A 21538-nucleotide genomic window follows, 5' to 3' on the forward strand; every position below is an offset into this window, starting at 1 on the left:
GATTAACATAAAACATTTGTACAAAAATCTCCTTAACAGTCAAACTCTAATGATGAAATCATGCATGCACTATACCAACCATTTGTAATCTCAAAATTGTATTTAAAAATAGGACTTTGTGACAAACCACCACTGGGATACAGAACAAACAGCAGAATAAACCAGTGCATGATTAAGATCTTGATAAAGCTGGCAGTCTATTGTCTATTTGTCATACTAACTCACCAGGTGTGTTGGGTGGGAAAACCGGAAGTGATGATGGCCCGTTGACTCCGGGAAGTAGTACTGGCGGAAGGCCAGAGATCCCCGGGTAGCCTGAGGGCAGGCTAAGGCCATGAAGTGCATTATTGTTGTCCACTGCAGTCTGCTGGTGCTGGCCAGGCAGACAGAGTCCTTCACCGGCTTTCTTCATGCGATCAAGTTCTTGCTGGGCCATCAGCTGTCGGACAGTGGTTGGTGCTAGGTAGTCCTTTTCTCTATCCACCTGGTTCCCCAGGGTTTCTTGCACTTTGGTGATGTGCTGTCTGGAGAAGATGTGGTCTCGGATGGACATCCTGGGCGTGTACTTTATACCACACAAAGTACACTCAGGCCTCGGCCCATCTGGTGAGCCTTGACTTATCATGAATGGCTTTCCAATGTTTATCTTGAATTTCTTCTCTTTAGCTCTGGCATTTTGGAACCAGACTTGGACGACACGCTTTGGAAGTCCAATCTCATTGCCGAGCATCTCACACTCTTGCATTGTAGGAGTGCGGTAGTCACTAAAACAGGCTTTAAGGACTTTAAGTTGAAGGTTACTCATCTGGGTTCGGAATCGTTTGTGGCCCGGCCTATCCCCAGCACCGGTGCCTTTTCCAGACTTGCTGAAGGGATTCCCGGTCCCGAATGGACTCGGAGAACTGGGATCAGTAAGGCTTGATGATTCACTCATGTCGTAGAAGTCATCCATGTCATCATCTCTGGAGCTGAAGTAGGAGTCGCAGTCTTTTCCGGAGAAGCTGAGAGCCGGGCTGACCATGCTGAATTGGAATCTGTCATTAACACCATCGGAATTTAGGAACATTCCACCCTTGTTTTCAGGCAGCTTCTCCCCTCCGTTAGCTGTGAGGCTTTCAACTTCATTGTTATTGCCTTCATCTCCAGTTGTAGCATCACTAATGGCAGTGTTAATTGATGAGGTCTCATCAAAATCCATCTTGCTTAGATCATAAGATGACGCCTCCGCTGAATTAACATTTGGCCCGTCAGTTTCATCACAGTTGTCAGCTTTTAATGATGAAGGGCTTAAGAAGTTTTTTACTTGTGTGTCCGATGGTTTTATTGGCGTAGAAGACGCAGCAGGCAATTCATAGTCATTTGGCTCAACCTTGATCGGCAGCTGTGAGAAGTCAAAGAAGTTGTACTTTGGGCTTTCACCTCTGTCGTTGTCTTGATTCATCATTGGGCTTGGTGGCAAACTAAAGCCTGCTTGCTTCGCTTCATGCCAGTGTCTAGATCGTATGTGACTATCAAGCGCTGACTTAGCCTTGAACAGTGCCCTGCAAAATGGGCATTTCTTGTGGGATTGTGTGGGGCCTATAGCTCTAAACTGCCCTTTTCGCTCTCTCGCCCGAGTATTCTGGAACCAAACTTGTACTACCCTCTTTTTTAGTCCCACTTCTCTTGCAATGTGATCCAGCATTTTCCTTGTTGGGTTAGAATCAATCAGGTATTTGTCATAAAGGATTTCAAGTTGTTCAGGTGTGATGGTGGTTCTCAGGCGCTTATCTCTATGTTGTTCTTCGCTACTGTTTCCGCCATCTTTATCAGTGACACTTTCATCCTTATCATCCAATTTTCTCTTCATTGACCCTGACCCTGCAGCTGAGGTCACACCCGAACTACCTTGTGAAGAGATTTGTGAGAGGCCTCCAGATAATATCTGGCTAGCCATTAGGGGGTTGTTGGGGTCAAATATCATATAGGGCATATCAATTGGTCTTTCAAGGAACTGTGAGTGCAGAAATTGGTTCTGGGCTGCCAAGAAATGCATGTGTTGATGCTCCTGCCATAGCTCCACTGTGGGAAATGCAATCTTACACTGGTCACATTGGTACTGAAGCAACTGGTGGGGAAGGCTGTTTGTGAGGGAGGAAAGAGCTAGAGAGAGAGGACTAGAGGGCACAGCAGCTGCCTGTGGCTGGGAATGAGGTCTTGACATCGGTGGCTGGGGAACCTTTTGAGGCGGTGGCTGAGGTGTGCATGCCTTAGATGGTCTGGGCTCAGCTAGCGATTTGACCACAGATGAGGGCGCAGTCTCTGTTTGTTTCGGTTCACTTTCAGGGTGAGGTTCAAATTCTGGCTTTGGGGAGGTTTTTCCAATGCTGGCTCGAGGAGATGCCATCACTGGGGAGCTTGAGCCAGAGCTGTTAGCAGTTCCTTGAGAATGTCTGTGTGGCTCCAATGACTGCTGCGTCATTTTAACTGGACCTACATCGGCAGAATCTAAGTATTCTTCACATAGGTTGTCTTCATTACCTTCCTCATCTTCATCTTTGTAACAAAGCTTCTTCTGGTGAGTAATGAGGTCGAAGATGCGTGGGAAAACAATACTGCACTTTTTACACTGGTACTGCATGTTGTTAGTTCTGATGTATCGCTCATTAGTTAACTCTTTTTTCTCATTGTCTTTCGTATCTGCCTGGTTCTCGTAGCTCTTGCGTGCTTTCTGGCGTGCGTTTTGGAACCATACCACAATGACTCGTGTTGGTAGATTAAGGACGGTGGAGAGCTGCTCAATTTCATCATCCTTTGGATAAGCGTTGGTATCAAAGAAATCTTGAAGAACTCTCAATTGATAGTCAGTAAATCTGGTTCTGGAGGATCTCTTATTGATGCTTGAGTCAGTTCGATAGTATTCATGAGGGCCAAGCTGAGGCTCCATTCGAATGTCTTCCAAAGTAGTAATAGGAGGAATGTTAAAATTGTAGGGCGAGTCTTTACTTCGCTGCCTCTCTTTGAAAAGGGTGTTACGAAACCAGTGCTTTATGACCTTTTGAGGCAAACCAGACTTCTCTGACATCTCCTGAATTTGCTCTTCATTGGGAGAATTATTGATGTCGAAGTTTGCCCGGAGGATTTTAAGCTGGTCATCAGTTATACGGGTGCGTGGCCGCTTAAACTGAGACTGGCGGAGGAAATTTGGATCAAGCCCCAGTTGTTGCTGGCAGAGTTGGGTTAGATCTGTGGATAGAGAGTCCATAGTTGGCAGCTGGAGTGCCAACTGAGGGGGCAAGCCTGGGTGCTGGACTGACTGCATCATGAGCGGTGGGAAAAGAGGCAGATCCATAGGAACAGAAAGCTGCACTTGTGGAGGGGCAGGAGGAGCTGTGGGTGTCGGTGAAGGATGGGGGGGCTGAACTGGTGGTGCCTGGTGAGAAGGCTGGTGTGAGGTCTGTTGGGGGGCAGGGACTGGGGAAGGTGTTGGTGTTTGGGGCTTGGCCATTGATGTTGGAGATGGCTGAGGAGTTGTCACCGGGGCAGGAGCGGGAAGAGGTGGAGGTGGTGGAGGTGGTGGTGGAGGCGGTGGTGGTGTCTCAGGTGAAGCAGGGTTAATTGGATAGAGTTTGTCATAGGCCTCTCTGTATTGTTGGGCAAACTTTTCAAGCTCTACATATGGGAAAAACTGACTGTGCACATGCTCTTGGTGGCTTTTGAGAATAAGCATATTGGAGAATAGCTTTCCGCACATTCCACACTCAAGCTTATCAGTGTTCATTTCCATTTGTTCAACGCCATCTTTGTTTTTCTTCTGGTTCTTCTGTCTGTTTTCATTGTACTGGATGACGAGTTCGAATCCAAAATTCTCAAGCAGTGCTTTGGCTGCATTGCCCCTCGCTCCAGACACAATGCGAGGAGGGGGATTCAATGGCTCTGGGAACTTTGATTTTTTAGAGTCTTTGTTGTCTCTTGTGCCATCACCTAAAGCTTCACATCCATTTTCTAGCTTGGCTCTGCTTTCTTGTTTTTCAAGGTGCTCTTCTGCCTCTTTTGACATTTGAATCTCTGAGACTGACACATTGTTGGGCTCCATTTTGGGTTTTTGACTAAGCAGTTGCTGGTTTTTCAGTGACTGTGTCTGTGAGATTTGCTGCTGCTGCTGCTGCTGTTGTTGTTGCTGCTGTTGTTGTTGCTGCTGCTGCTGCTGAGCCTGTTGCAGTTGGTGCTGCTGTTGCATTTGCTGCTTCAAATCTTCTAAGAAAGATCCCGTAAGACCCGGCATTCCAAAAGCTGCTGCTGAATGTAGAGCAAGCTCCGGGCTTAAGTTGAACTCTGCTCCTGGGATGTAGAAGGGGAACAAGAATTGTGGCTGTTGAAACTGCAGCAATGCTTCTGGGGTCATTGGGAAATGAGGGAAGAAAGCTGGGTTAAGGAACTGAGGCTGGAAGAAGGCAGCCTGCTGCTGGAGTTCATGTTGAAGCTGCATTTGCAGTTGTGCTGCGGACTGAGCTGACTGGTGGCTGTTGGACTGTGCTGAAAGGTGCTCACTATTTTGTTTGCTAGTGTTGTTGCTATTAGCCTCTTTTGGTTCTGCACCGTTTTCTTTGTTAGCAGACGGTGTTCCACTTCGGGTAGAGTCAGTGTTGCTGTTGTTTCCCTGTGTGCTTGGAGCAGGACTTTTTGCTGGGACCGGACCACCACTGCCACTGCTATTGCTGCTCATTTCAGATTTGGCTGTTCGGGCTTTTGTCTGGTGGAGAACTGACCTCATGTGAATCTCAAGTGTTGAGCTTTGGCTATATGCGACATTGCAAATGTTGCATTTGAATGGTTTGTTGTCAATGTTGTTGCCTGTTTCTTGGGGAACTGGGCTTGATGCCTCTTGAAGAACCTTCTTTAACTTATGCAGATGGGACACAGAATTATAGTGCACTAGTAAAATGTTCTTTTGGGTAAACGACTCCTTACATACGGTACACTTGTAAGGCCTGGAAGGATCCAAGAATTTCTCCATAGTAAAGTTGGGCCCTTTCCTAAATGGTAGGGTTCGTTTTGGTTCTGCTCCCATGTCGTCTATCAAAGAGCTGCTGTCACTTCCGGTAGGACTCGGCTTCTCTTCTTGGTCCATTTCATCATCCTTGTCCAAGTCATGCTCAAACGTCTGAGCTTCCTCCAAAGCTCTGGCTTCGCTCTCAGTAATATCTCCATTCAGTGGGAGATTCCCAATCAGTTGCTGTACTTCTGCCTCAGTCAGTTCAGGATGGCCGTTCTCCAAGTGCTTCCTGAGAGCCAGGAATGTCCTGAAGCTGCGCTGGCAGAGGCTACACATGGTGGCTGCTCTGATGGCGTGGTACTGGGAATGTATCTGGAGCTTCTGCATTGTCTTGAAGGCCAGGCTGCAGTGATTGCAGCGGTACTTGTATACGTGGCGGTCAGACACTGAGAGCTGTTGGTGTTGGAGCTTCTGGAGTTCACTGAGATGATCCTGAAGGGTGTCAGGGGACTTGCTGTCATGTCCTAACCCACTTGTTCTCTTCCAGTCCGGGGCCTCTGAAGCCTCCTTTGGTGGCTTAATTTCCTCTCCTTGGGGGTCTGATTCATTCTTGTCTTGGCTGTTCAGCTCATCCTTTGAGGAGTTTCCTACACAAAGACAACAGTTATAAGACTCAGCAATAGAATTAAGACACCTGCACTGATCTTTCTAAACTGATGCTTACCTTGTGATTTTTCGTCGGTTAAGGCTGAGGAATCTACTGAAGGAACTCCATTGTCTTGCCCAGTTTGGGGATGGACAATACTATTTGGTCCTGGGGTATCAGGTCCAACAACCTATCAAGACCAAAATAGTTTTCTTTTATTATGACAGCTAACAAAGGTGGGAAGTCACCGCCACTTTCCGATAGCGAGTCTCATCGCCTTTCATAATCTCCAAAGAGGACGGCGGGGTCACTGAGTAGTCCGGACCAAATTATACCATGCAATTACAGGCAATTACACGCGCACATGCACACGTACCGTCATAATGAGCTTTTCCACGCAGTCAGGTGCCACACTGTGAAGGTGGGTGAGATGCAGCTGCAAGTGGATCTTGTTGCTGAGGACATCCTGACACAGTGGGCAGCGGATCACCGGCTGCATGGAATGCTGGGACATGACGTGGAGCTGCATACGGTTGGCATCTTTACTGCTGTAGTTGCAGTAGGGACACTGCTGGGCCTCAAAAGAAAAATGCGTACGTGTTGAGCACCTCATTGCACTTTCTAACACTGTTCTACAGACACGACTAAATGTGCTCTTCAAGCCACCCTCTGTAACTTCCGATCATCATCGTCTAATGACGGGAACATGTTTTCCAAAATATTTTGATCATAGTCCAAAAGGGGGGTGAAAAAATTAGGACACCCAATGAGGTACACTTAAGTCAACTTGTTCAATTGTATTAGCCAAAAAACATACCAGGCCAGCATGTTTATTAAGTAGATTAGAAATGACAAAAGTCTGTACTTTCCCAAGCTACGCCTTTGCCCTCATTACAGGGAGTACCCCACGAACACAGCCCACCACCTGCCATCCTAATAGAATCCATTTCTAAAATGACAAAGTCTTCCCTTCTTAAAGGGCCCAGACGGGCTAATACTTCATAATCTAATTCAAAAACACATATAATTTAAAGAGATGCAAAATGGGGCGGGAGGAGCCATAAGGCTAGTGCAGGTATTCCACTTAAGAGCATGAAGACTGGCCTGTTGTGCTTTATAGATAATAGCTCTGTCGAGGAAGGAATGGTAGTCTGGGTTTAACCCTTTCAGTGTTCTCCTCTTACATTAATCAGTTAGATTTAACCTCCACGAACAACATTTTGCAGACTGTTACGTAGATGTAATTGAAATCATATTTATATAGCGCTTTTAACAATTGTCTCACCTGCTCAAGAGCAGAGTTCTTCCCCTCAGATGATTTGGGCCGTTTGGGAGGACTATCAATTTGTCGACCGGGCTGGAGCAAGTGTTTCACTGCCACAGTTGGTCCAGTCGCTTCTTTGGATGTGGCGTTCAGGCCTAAAGCAAGGGGAGAGAACACCATGTGTTTAACAAAAACAGCAATGCTAAAAAAGCCAAAAAAGCATGAGGACAGATTCCAGACTCAAATCCAATTGAAAATACTTCTTAAAAAAAAACAACCACATTTACTTCAAAATTTCCAGCAAACAAATGTGAAAATATTTCAATTGAATTCTGAAATTCTGAAATATTACCCCAAAAATTTAACGTTTTGACTTTAAAAAAAAATATTCCTGCCAAAAAAACAATAATTAAAACATTTTTAAATGGTGATATTAATAAATATTCCGCTAACAACAGTGATTTTTTTTCAATTGTAATGGTTCATTTTTAAATCATAAAATCTATACAGTATAAAAAATATCTAAATATATTTAATTATTTAAAAAAATACATACATAATATTACATACTAAAACAATTAATTAAACAATTTTAAATAAAGGTATTTTAAAATGTTCTGCTTCAAGTTGTGTTTATTTTTCAAATAATAAAATACAGAAGAAATTGAACTATTAATAATTAATTCAAAAAATACATTATTACATACGCCATCCATCCATCCTCTATACCGCTTATCCTCACTGATTGCCAGCCAATCGCACGGAACATATAGACCAACAATTTAGAGTTTCCAATGAACCGAACATACACATAAAAAAAATGACATCCTTATCTACAATTTCCTGCTAACAATTGTGGTTAACATTTTAGAAAAACATAGGGAAAGTTAAATATATAATCAAATACAAACAAAATATTTTTAAAAGGCAAATTATTTAAAACAAATAAAAAATATCACAAATAATTTTTAATAATAAAAACATACCTTTACTAGATAGTACAATAAATTATGTTACAAATTAAAAATACATGCATTAATTTTTCTGAAAAAAATATAATGAGATAATGCAACATAAATACATTAATTTAAAATAAAATTGTACATATTTAAAAAAAGTAAATAATGCAACATAATTTAAATATTTACAAAATAAAAGAATATTGCCTTCCGCCCGATTGTAGCTGAGATAGGCGCCAGCGCCCCCCGCGACCCCAAAAGGGAATAAGCGGTAGGAAATGGATGGATGGATGGATGTTATTGAATAATAAAATACAGTCTTCAGTAATATTTTTCAGTCACTCTGAGTCTACATCCACTGTACATTTGGACCGCTTCCTAAGGGGACCTCTCGGTTATCATTTAAAGGGTTTGACACCGACACAACCAAAGTGTGGACGCACACAAGGCCTACATCACTCACACACACACTCGCACACACTTCCTGCCCCGAGGCCATGTGAAATGGAGGAAACTCAGGCCGGCTCATTATCACAGCACGACATACATTAAATGTTATGGTAATATTATACACTTCATTAGATCATATACATTTCCCCAGCTGCCTCCACGACGCCTCTGTCTGCACGAGATGCTAAATTTTCAAGGATGGGGTAGTCTGATCGTGGGGGGGGGGGGGGGGGGGGGTTTGGTCACGGCTGGTGGTATGGCAGTGTGTGTGTGTGTGTGATTTGTACGTGCATGTGAAAGCGTGTGTGACGTTAACAAACAGCGCTCAATGCGGGGAGATCAGCCTCTGGTTGTATTTAGCGATAAATCTTTCATTAGCTTCTTCCTCGCTGCAAAACAAAGAGGCAGCAACAACATCATAACCTCCCCCTCACCCCCTACCCCACCAAGTCATCAGCCACAAAACCCCTCCCTCCCCTCGCCTGGTCACTCAAGGCAATATGCGAGCCTCACTCTTGCGAATCAAGGCTTCACGCTGGATGCACAAATGGAAAAAAAAACAAAAAAAAACTGAGGGGAAATCAAAGCACTGATACATGGAGGAAGGGGTGTGTGTGTGCGTGTGTGTGTGTGTGGGGGGGGGGGGGATTTTGTATTTCGTATTATTCCGTGTTTTTATTGGGCGCGTATCCATTCCTCTGGCCCGTTCATGCATTTTAATTCTGTTGCATTAAGTAGGCGTTCCACTTATTTTATTTGTAATCCCTTATATCTGGAGCCTGAAATATTGGCCTGTCAAGGGAAGTGACAAGAGAGGAAGAACAGGGGGGACGGCGAGGAAGGCGAGGGGAGGGGCGAGGGTTTGCACAAGGGCACAATGTGAATTTCCAAGAACATCCGAGAATCGGCTGAAAATGGCGAGATAATCTCGTCTCTCCCGCCCCGCAGGGCCGCTGCCACGCATGTGCGCATGATGTCCTCCATGACAGTTCCCTGACACTCCATGGCGGCCATCATATCACCTGACCTTTCCGCCACCCCCCTCCTCCTATTCATTATGGCCAATTCTAATTTTCCCAACGTTCCATTCCCCCCCCACACCATTTGCAACTAAATTGCATCCCGGCGGGAGGAGAAAAAAGAAGAAAAAAAGAGGGGAATGGCGGTGAGTGTGGGACACATATTTACATGGCGAGCCCGCATTTCACCATTGATTACTGTCACGCTGGATGCATGTTTGTGGATGTAACGTCCTCTGATGGAGCTTTCATCCAGAAAAAAAAAACAACTACCGTATTTTTCGGACTATAAATTGCAGTTTTTTTTTCATAGTGAATTGTGAAGTGAATTGTATTTATATAGCGCTTTTCTCTAGTCACTCCAAACGCTTTACATAGTGAAACCCAATATCTAAATTACATTTAAACCAGTGTGGGTGGCACTGGGAGCAGGTTGGTAAAGTGTCTTGCCCAAGGACACAACGGCAGTAATTAGGATGGCGGAAGCGGGAATCGAACCTGCAACCCGCAAGTTGTTGGCACGGCCACTCTACCAACCGAGCTATGCCGTGGGTGCGACTTATACTCAGGTGCGACCTATGTGTGAAATTATTAACACATTACCGTAAAATATCAAATAATATTATTTAGCTCATTCACGTAAGACTAGACGTACAAGATTTCATGGGATTTAGCGATTAGGAGTGACAGATTGTTTGGTGAACGTATAGAAAAAAAATAAGAAAAACCATTCTCTCTGGCACTCATCGAGGGTGGACGGTCACCTTTCCTCTCCCTTGTCTCTCCTGCTTGCTTCTTTGTTTTGTCTTATCTTAACTTTCTTGTTGCCTCTTTTTGCATTGTTCTCCAAATCTAAACATTGGAACTATTTAACTGGCCTCAACAAAATTGACAAAGCGGTTGTTGCTGGACACACTACGGACTCTTTGGAGAAGGAGTGCTGCGTGCCTGGCGACCCTTTTCTGTCGAGGACGTGAAGATATCCACCTATTCGGAATTATGACAACAGGACATCTGCTGATTGGAGTAAGCGTTGCTCTGGTTTGTCGACAAATTGGAAGTTGTTGGCAGTCTTCAAAGTACCTCAAAGCTGCCACAAATGATTGGAGGATGCGGGAAGAACTGTGGATTACATCGGACTGTCTATCCCGCAGTTTTTGAGGACCAGTCATAGACAATTTTAGAGTGAAAAGCAAATTTTATTTTCACTCGCATACAAATCATTTTAACTTAGATTTTTTCCCTGGCTTCGAGACTCTCCCGAAGATCACTGGAGGAAGACACAACAAAGTCCCTTCTTGTCTCTCATGGACACACACCTGTTGTTGTGGACTTTGGACTAGCGACGGCAAATACATCAAGGCCGCGGAACAGAGACACACTATGGGCGTATACACACACACACACACCCACCCAAAAAATATACGCCACACATACACCCTCCTGTTCCCCAATCCGCCGCCCTCGACGTAAATCCCGTATGTGTGATGAATGGATGGTCAGCGCCTGAGAGCTGCGACCTACCACCATGACCTTGAACCACCTTCCCTCTGTTGCTAGATATCTCGAGATGTATGTTGTAATATGTATATGTGCTTTGCTAAGGAGGTTTTTTCTCACTCCAAAGGAGCCCAGTCTGGATTGTATTTTTTTACTCATTCTTCCCCAGCGTTTACCATTTTCCCATCTTTTACGGGGTGCTTTGTGGCGACCCATCAGCGTTCTTGTTCTGTAACCCTCTACACTGTTTGTTTGTCTAATCTTGAACAGGTTTGTGCTGAAAACAAAGTTTCGTTGTACTTGTTGCAATTACAATAAAGACCTACCTACCTACCTACCTACCCAGCATGTTCTTTATGTTATAGATATTTGAATGACTCTTACCATAATTTGTTACGTTAACATACCAGGCACCTTCTCAGTTGGTTATTTATGCGTCATATAACGTAAATGATAAATGGGTTGTACTTGTATAGCGCTTTTCTACCTTCAAGGTACTCAAAGAGCTTTGACACTACTTCCATATTCACCCATTCACACACACATTCACACACTGATGGAGGGAGCTGCCATGCAAGGCGCTAACCAGCACCCATCAGGAGCAAGGGTGAAGTGTCTTGCTCAGGACACAACAGACCTGATGGGGTTGGTACTAGGTGGGGATTGAACCAGGGACCCTCGGGTTGCGCACGGCCACTCTACCACTGCGCACACTTATTCAGCCTGTTGTTCACTATTCTTTATTTATTTTAAATTGCCTTTCAAATGTCTATTCTTGGTGTTGGGTTTTATCAAATAAATTTCCCCCAAAAATGTGACTTATACTCCAGTGTGACTTATATATGTTTTTTTCCTTCTTTATTATGCATTTTCAGCAGGTGCGACTTATACTCCGAAAAATACGGTAACCTTTCTCTCTCCTTCCCTGTGGCCGCCTAGCATGGTCACATGGTGTAGTCTGAACTGTTTTGCTGCCATGGATAGCCAGAATCATTAAAAAATAATAACACCCCCCCGCCTCCCCCTTCATTTTCCTTTGTCTTCCCACCGTTCTTCCATCCTCATGTGGACTCCACCAGCTGCAGCCCGGCGAAGCGTCGGGGCCGAATAAACCTGACATCCCCGTCCACGCACCAGAGCTGGCCCCTCCCACCCCCGCCAAATGACAAATGTCTGCATGCAGCGAGACCTGGCTTGATTAGATAAATCAAAAGGTGATTTATGACACTCGCCCCGCTTTTTACATTTCATGACGGGGGGAGGGGAGGAGAGCGTGGTGCACTCGCCACCCATCTTTATTTGCAACTGTCAGTGGTGTTTAGAGTGTTGCTGCGCGCGTGTGCACACTTGCGAGCTAGTGCAGGCGACCCGATGAATGGAGAGACACCACGAAACATGGAAATGTGGATATTAGGGATGGGTAGCTTTTCCGTTTTTTTTTTTTATAGGCACTGACCGAAGTCCTTCAGTACTACCGGGTACCAGTGGCAGGCCGTACCTTTCTCACCCAGGCCTTCAGTGAAGTGTGCGGCTTCAATGATTACCTCTCAAAATACCATCATTTATGTCACCACATGACCATTGCTGGAGAAATACTATACAGAAACACATTTACGCACTACTGGGCATTGTACAGTGTACAAAACAGGATATTTTCTGGCGCATTTAAAAATCAATTAGCCCGCATCAGCAATTAAAACATATCTTAGGTTGTACCGGCAAAATTAAAATCGCAAAAAACATCTTAAACGTGAAAAAAAATAAGGAAATAAAATATCTGAACTGACAATCTGTAGAACCCATTCGAACTTCCGGCAGTGGCCGACATGGTCTCACAAGATCTAGTTTCTCTTTAAATATCCTTCTTGAAAACGGCCTCGCAAATATATGTGTTGTCTTGTCTCATCATAAAAGATGCAGACGAGTTTTTAAAGTTTACGCCACAGGGTGCTCATCAAAAACATCCCGCTCTATGTCTACATTCAACAACCTAAACGGGGCTGGCATGCTCTTCACTGCTGTTGCATGCTGGGTAATGGAGTCCTAGCTCATAACGTTACAATATATATCTGCCTTAGGCCTTTTACTGACAACTACGCAAGATCTGATCAAATGTTTTTGTCCGTTCACGTACAGTGCAAAGACACTCGCATTGTTGATTCTGAAGGCCTCGGGCAGATTTGGTACAGCATGGCAACATAAACTAGCTGAATTCTGATTGGATAAAAACTCTATAACCTAAAAACAACAACTCTGGAAGGAGCATAATATGACATGAAGAGAATATGAATACTTTTAGATATTTAGGGAAAGTACATTGAAAATTACTTTTGTCTTTAATTATGATCATGATTTCTGGTTATGTTAGGCCAGCAGAGAAGGCACACCACTGCCAGGTAACTATTCACAAAACAACAACAAGCAGTCTAGCACTCAAAGCGAAACTGCCTCTGGATGTTGTTGCAAATTTCCATGCCAACAAAGTAAGTAGAAGGCGCTAGCTTGATGCTAGTTTACATTGGATTTTCCAAAGACATGCTAAAGATTCACCTGCGAATTTGTTAATCAATCAATAAATTAATCAATCAAAGATCATTTTTATAGCCCTTAACAACGACATCCTCGGCTCAGATCCCACATCAGGGCAATAAGAAACTCCACCCAATGGGAGACAATGAGAAACCTTAATGAAAACTGGAACTGAGATGCACGTGACAACCAGTATTACAGTATTAACACTTCATAGGGCTCGACCAACAAAAAAGACAGGCACATGCAATTTGATGGCAAAGACTATTTCCTTTCTAAGGCGACACAAGGTCGTTTTTACTCCTAAAGTTACTACAAAGGTTTTAGTAAATTTTTTCCTTTCTAAGGCGACGCAAGGTAGTTTTGGAATTGTAGAGGATTGTACAACCTGCTCAGTGATAGCGTCCACTGCAGTGGACATTTTTGGACTACTTTACCCCCGCCCCCACATTTGACAAAAGGAAAAGATCAGAAACTTCCAGGGTTAAAGGATGTAACAATCATTTTGGATCCAAGAATGTCCCGATCATCAGATAGTTTCACAATAAAGTATGTAACTGCATTTTTCTTTGATTGCAAGTAACTTAAGTGAACACAATAACACATTTTTATAAAGCTTATCTTATATAATTTAGAATTTGTTAGTATTGTGTTAAATCATGTATTAAATTTGTGGTATTGAATACTACTAACTTTTTTTTTTTTTTTTTAGAAAATAAATAGCAGGTGGAGTACAAAAAACTAAACACAAAAACTTCCAGCATTTTTTTGTAATATTAAGAACATCCATCCATCCATTTTCTACCGCTTGTCCCTTTTTGGGGTCGCGGGGGGTGCCAGAGGCTATCTCAGCTGCATTCGGGCGGAAGGCGGGGCACGCCCTGGACAAGTCGCCCCCTCGTCGCAGGGCCAACACAGATAGACAAACAACATTCACACTCACATTCACACACCAGGGACCATTTAGTGTTGCCAATCAACCTAAGAACAATAAAAATAATAATAAGGATCCAATCCCTTTTGCATTGTTTGTAAGCTGATACTGTACTGGGTATCGATAATATCGACATCTGGATCGATCCCCCCTACTTTACATTGAAGGGGTTAGCTTCTTGTGTCGTCCTGCTCAATATGTGTGCAGCATGCTGAGCCATTCCTTTTCATCTAGTTATCCAGTGATAATGCTACTTGGAAGAAACTTGGTGGTGAGGATAAGTATTAGGGGTGTGGGAAAAAATCGATTCAAATACGAATCTAATCGAATACGTTGTGCAATTCAGAATCGATTCTCTTTTTTTTTTTTAAATCAATTTTTTTTTTTAAATCAATCCAACAAACCACTACACAGCAATACCATAACAATGCAATCCATTTCCAAAAGCAAACCTGACCCAGCAACACTCAAAACTGCAATAAACAGAGCAATTGAGGAGACACAAACACAACACAGAACAAACCAAAAGTAGTGAAACAAAAATGAATATTATCAACAACAGTATCAATATTAGTTATAATTTCAGCATAGCAGTGATTAAAAATCCCTCATTGACGTTATCATTAGACATTTATAAAAAAAAAAAAGAACAATAGTGTCACAGTGGCTTACATTTGCATCGCATCTCATAAGCTTGACAACACACTGTGTCCAATGTTTTCACAAAGATAAAATCAGTCATATTTTTGGTTCGCTCAATGGTTAAAACAAATTTACATTATTGCAATCAGCTGATAAAATATTGTCCTTTATAATTATGAAAGCTTTTTAAAAAATATATACCACTCTGCTAGCATGTCAGCAGACTGGGGTGGATCCTGCTGAAATCCTATGTATTGAATGAATACAGAATCCTTTTGAATCGGAAAATTATTGGTTTTGAATCGAGAATCTCGTTGAATCGAAAACAATCGATATATTATCGAATCGCGACCCCAAGAATCGATATTGAATCGAATCGTTGGACACCCAAAGATTCGCAGCCCTAATAATTATCTTAGCGGCAGAAAAAATTGGAGCCGGTGTTCTGGTAAAACATGCACCCTCCTGGAAGTCATGTGACTACTGCACACGTGCAATTGTGTCTTTAATGAACAAATACGTCACGTGAGTACACTCTTTAGCTATGTAAATAGCTGCAGGCCCCCAGATTCGATCCTACAGAGTCAGAGACCTTCTTTTAGTACGGTGTGTGCAAACATGCCGACTTTGACGTCCTGAGTGATTAAAAGTCCGTTCTGGACGACTCCATGAAAATAAAAAAGGCTCCACAGCATAAGCGGCAGCAGGCTGGGTGGCGGCAGCTTGGATTTAGTATTCAATTTAGCACTGCTGAGGCCCGGCAGACTGGCTAAGGTTACGCAGCAGTAAATCTACGTAGGGGAGGGGGCCAAAATGGGTCGGGACGACATGATTTACTCGTCTCCTGCTCCGAGGTTACGCATTAGGCTGACCCCTGGTCACCTGATAACATTACGACAACACACTCTGAACCCCAAAGTCCCAGCAAAGGGAGAGAGAAAGAGCATTTTAAAAAGCAACTGTCTTTTTTTTCTTCTTCTTCCTTTCCGTTGATAAAAGCGATGAATATGAACACGGCCTTGTCACTTTTGACAAATTGTCCCCGACGCGCGACAGGCTGTCATTATGGAAACAAAACATGCAAAGAAAAATAGCTGCAGGCCTGTAATTAAACATGCTAATATCTTTAATATATTTTAATCTCATCTCGGAGCGACTAAAAAACAAGCGCAGCGTTCATCTCAAATTTGCAAGATGGATGCAAATAAAAAAACAAAAAACAAAACATGGAATATATCAAACCTAATCTTGTTTGCGTGCATTTTGTTTCCCCTCTGCTATCGGCACAATCCAAACATGCTTTTAATACATTTATTTGCTAATTTGAAGCAGGTAGATATCCGCACATTTGCCTGGGCCGCGTGACAGCCTCATTTCCATGCAGAGGCCTTTTGTTTAGTTGGTTATTTATAAGAAGTGGGCCCCTGAGCCATGGCGACATGCGCCGTCGACACCGCGCAGCACAAAGCTATCTGGAAGTAATCCACATCGGGGACATTTGCATGGAGAACGTAACATGGATTATAATTAATCTAAAGTGACATGGGATTTAAAAAAACAATGTAAATGAAGCAAGGAAAAAAGCCCACTCTGTCTTTTCTTGCCCCTCCTCCCTCCTCTTCCTCGTTTCGCCCATCTTCCCTTCTGCATCTTTATGCCCCCTCTTTGTTTAAAGCATCTCAGAGATGAAGTGTGCAAGCAGCAGACTGCTCACTTGGCCACACTGTAATCCTTCTCCTCCGTGGGGAATCACACATGCGCACATCTGAAGCACAGCACAGGCAGGAGGATGAGGAAGAGGATGAGGATGAGGAAGGACATGCCCAATCCCACAATTTGAGCAGAGGATGCTAATGCTAGCACAGCAACACACTGACACTGATGGATAGTTGATAGAAACATCAACAATTACAGAATAATACGGGAGGAGTACAGTTGCAGGGTCAAATATATAATACAAAAAATAGTATGTTGTATAAATGAACAGCTACAATACATGGAATAAAATTAAAGTTCCAGAGGGAAGAATATATAATAAAAAAGAGGGAAACAATTTAATAAAATGCAAATGGTATTTGGTGCATAAAAAACGAACGTAAATATTTTTGTCATATTGAAATATATATTTTACATTGTATTTGTAAATAATATAATAAGATTACTCCTGCAAAACAAAATTAAAGGCCTACTGAAACCCACTACTACCCACCACACAGTCTGATAGTTTATATATCAATGATGAAATATTAACATTGCAACACATGCCAATACGGCCTTTTTAGTTTACTAAATTGCAATTTTAAATTTCCCTGGAGTTTCGTCTTGAAAACGTCATGTAATGATGACGTGTACTAGAGATGCGCGGATAGGCAATTATATCATCCGCAACCGCATCACTAAAGTCGTCATCCACCCGAACCAATATTTTATCAGAATCGCAACCACCCGCCACCCGCCCGTTGTTATATATCTGGAGTCGGCGACCTTTACCACTATAAGAGCTAGTTTGACCCGTGTCATAATGTAAAGAAGGCAATGGGCGTCCCTTACGTTCTCTCAAATATCCGATGGTGCTAACATTAACCATTCAAAAAGCCATTTTGGACCCGTGTCACAAAGCGAAGAAGACAATAGGAGACGTAAACCTTCTCTAGAAAGTCTGCCGGCGGTCACCCAGTTATTAAGTATTAGGGCGTGCTGTGAAGCAATGGCCTTTGACGCCTTCTACATCATGTGCGAACAGTTTGCCAGTCCAGCAACATGCTGTATGTAGCTTACTCAAACACACGTACAAGATTGAAAGGCATACTGGGTGACACAGAGTTCACTAATGGTTGTGATATAAACCATTTTAACACTCTTACTAATTTGCGCCACACTGTGAAGCCACACCAAACAAGAATGACAAACACATTTCGGGAGAACATCCTTACAGTAACACAACATAAACGCAACACAACTAATACCTAGAATCCTTTGCATCCATGACACATCCTGACTATATTTTACACCTCCCCGCCCCCAACCCTGCCCACCTTACCGACGTGGGGGGGGGGGGTGGCGGGATTTGCTGCTAGCGGGGTGTATAATATAGTCAGGACATGTCACGAATGCAAAAGATTCTGGGTATTTGTTGTGTTGCGTTTATGTTGTGTTACTGTAAGGATGTTCTCCCGAAATGTGTTTGTCATTCTTGTTTGGTTTGGCTTCACAGCGTGGCGCATATTAGTAAGAGTGTTAAAATTGTTTATATCACAACCATTAGTGTACTCTGTATCACCCAGTATGCCTTGCAGTCGTGTGCGTGTGTCTGCGGAAGCCACACACAACATGTAGCTGGACTGGCAAGTAGATTGTACATGTTTTAGATGGTGTCAAAGGCAAAGGCTTCATAGCACGCCCTAATACTTAATAACTGGGTGACTGCCGGCAGACATTCTTGAGAATGTTTACGTCTCCTATTGTCTTCTTCGATTTGTGACACGGGTCCAAAATGGCTATTTTGAACGGTTAAAGTTACCGATCCCTGAACCATGTATATCGAATATTTCCAAATGGTTCAACCGCCACCCGCACAAATCTATTTAAAATCAATTTTTTCGTCATGTTACCCGCCCGACCACGCGGATAACCGCAAACCGCGCATCTCTATCGTGTACGCAACACGTCATGGGTTTTTAGGAAGTATGAGCGCTGCACACACACACACAGCTAAATGTCGTCTGCTTTAACGGCATAATTACACAGTATTTTGGAGAACTGTGTTGCTGAATCTTTTGCAATTTGTTCAATTAATATTGGAGAAGTCAAAGTAGAAAGACAGAGTTGGGAAGCTTTAGCCTTTAGCCACACAAACACACGGTGATTCCTTGTTTAAAAATTTACAGACGTGAAACTTTACTATGGATCACAGCGAACATGGATCCCGACCACTTGTCAACCAGCAGGTTTCGGTGAGAAAATTGTGGTTAAAAAGTCGCTTCTTACCGGAGATCACCTGAGCTTGCGCCTCCCGTACAGCTGCCGTCGACTTCCCCGAGACACTGCGCGTCAACACCCGGCCGTGGACGTACACTTCCGACTATCAGGTAATGTTAAACTCACTAAAACACTAGCAACACAATAGAAAGATAAGGAATTTCCCAGAATTATCCTAGTAAATGTCTCTAAAAACATATGAATCCGTCTCAATGCAACGCGATTGCAAATTTTTCATCCTCGCTCAAATTAATGGGGAAATAGTTACAACAAAAGAAACACATATTTCACAAAGAAAACACAAAAAAAATGAAAACAATACATAATGTTTGGGGTTTTTTTATATCCAAAAAGGAGTGGGAAGAAGTGAAACCTATTTACTCCCACCCCTTTTTTATAAATCAAATAACCAGCTTTCTTATCATCCTTTTTATTATATACAATGATACATTTACCGGTTTTAATAAAATATATTAATAATAATCTTTTCCCCACATGATTCATTTTACACTTTTGTTTGCTTTATATGTAATTTGTACTGTTTGTAGTTCTACAAGATCTTTACATTTCGATAGTTTTGACTGTAAGAAAAATGCATTTGTGTGATCACTATGTCCTGCCTTATTAATGACCCTTATTGCTTTTTTCTGCAGGATGGTGAGTGGATATAGTGTGCTTATGGAGTTATTGCACAGTAGTGCAAGTTAATGGCATTCTTATCGCTGCATGACAATGTTTTAACCTTCTCTACCTACTTATTAATAAAATGTAATATTCAGCCCGTTAAACATTCTGCAATTGCGGACTATCAATCAGAACAGGTTATAAAAGAATATACCATTGTGTAGTGAACTGTAATTACCCAATGTAAGCTGCTGAGGGCAGTGGCATGCATACCTGCAGAATTAGACCTATCTCAGTTGTAGCAAAGACAAATACGACTGTCTTCATCCTACACATCGCCGCTGCCATTAAAATACACTTAATTTCAATTTCCCAGAATACATTTATTTAGGTAAAAATATCACAGAATAACAGAGAATAGCATGATCGTATTGTAAGACCATTTTTTGGTTGTTTTGCTGGTCTGATTGGATGTGAAGCGTAGTGCTATTATTGTGAGGCCACCAACCGGATTTGTGGGATTGGTATGAGAAAAAAATTGACATGTTTTGACGAAAATCTCAGATAAAAGTGACTCTAAAGTTCCTTCTCGGCCCTCTTTCTTTGTGCAGTTCTGCTCGCTATTTTCCAGCCTGTGGCTCAACGGTAACTGAACGCCATTACTTCAACCTACGGTACGGGCCGAGGGTCAAAAACAATAATTTTGCGTAAAAAAAAAAAAAGATTTCCATTAAAGAATACATATATATATATATATATATATATATATATATATATATATATATATATATATATATATATATATATATATACATTTTTTTTATCAATCCAACAAACCAATACACAGCAATACCATAACAATGCAATCCAATTCCAAAACCAAACCTGACCCAGCAACAATCAGAACTGCAATAAAGAGAGCAATTGAAAGGAGACACAAACACGACACAGAACAAACCAAAAGTAGTGAAACAAAAATGAATATTATCAACAACAGTATCAATATTAGTTATAATTTCAGCATAGCAGTGATTAAAAATCCCTCATTGACATTATCATTAGACATTTATAAAAAAAAAAAAAAATAACAATATTGTCACAGTGGCTTACACTTGCATCGCATCTCATAAGCTTGACAACACACTGTGTCCAATGTTTTCACAAAGATAAAATAAGTCATATTTTTGGTTCGTTTAATAGTTAAAACAAATTTACATTATTGCAATCAGTTGATAAAACATTATCCTTTACAATTATAAAAGCTTTTTGACAAAAATATACTACTCTGCTAGCATGTCAGGAGACTGGGGAAGATCCTGCTGAAATCCTATGTGTTGAATGAATACAGAATTGTTTTGAATCGGAAAAATATCGTTTTTGAATCGAGAATCGCGTTGAATCGAAAAAAATCGATTTATAATCGAATCGCGACCCCAATAATCGATATTGAATCGAATCGTGGGACACCCAAATATTCGCAGCCCTAATATATATATATATATATACACATACATATATATCCATCCGTCCTTCTATTTCCTACCGCTTGTCCCTTTCGGGGTCACGGGGGGTGCTGAATCCTATCTAAGCTGTATTCGGGTGGAAGGCGGCGTACACCCTGGACAAGTCGACACCTCATCGCATGGTTTTGTATGTGTATATATATATATATATATATATATATATATATATATCTATATATATATATAAAATAAACTAAATACAATGTTTGTTCAGAATAAAAATACATAAAAATGTAAATTAAAAAAATAAAAACATTGTAAAAATGTATAGTAAGACGTATAATAATATTATAATCAAATATATATTTCAAAAAATATATTATCAAAGTTTTAGAGTTAAGCACATTAGAAAAATTGTACAAATTAAAATGCATGCAGTATGTTGTGACGTCTATATATATATATATATATATATATATATATATATATATACATTTTTAGACAACATTATAATAATAATACATTTTTAATAAAATCAATTTTCAGAATAAGACA

General features: G+C 41.8%; 1 protein-coding gene across 1 annotated transcript in view; it reads right to left on the bottom strand.

The window, feature by feature from the left end:
• The window catches only part of zfhx4 (zinc finger homeobox 4), a 178251-nt gene that overhangs the window by 4476 nt on the left and 152237 nt on the right, over positions 1 to 21538 (bottom strand). Inside the window, exons 8-11 of the mRNA XM_061921984.1 lie at positions 6907 to 7040; positions 5998 to 6198; positions 5700 to 5811; positions 226 to 5622 (exon numbers count right to left, since the gene is read on the bottom strand). Coding sequence (XP_061777968.1) covers positions 226 to 5622; positions 5700 to 5811; positions 5998 to 6198; positions 6907 to 7040 — 5844 coding nt within the window. The remainder of the gene's footprint in view (positions 1 to 225; positions 5623 to 5699; positions 5812 to 5997; positions 6199 to 6906; positions 7041 to 21538) is intronic.

This window comes from Nerophis ophidion, linkage group LG15 (genome assembly GCF_033978795.1).
Source record: "Nerophis ophidion isolate RoL-2023_Sa linkage group LG15, RoL_Noph_v1.0, whole genome shotgun sequence".
Classification (NCBI taxonomy): Eukaryota; Metazoa; Chordata; class Actinopteri; order Syngnathiformes; family Syngnathidae; genus Nerophis; species Nerophis ophidion.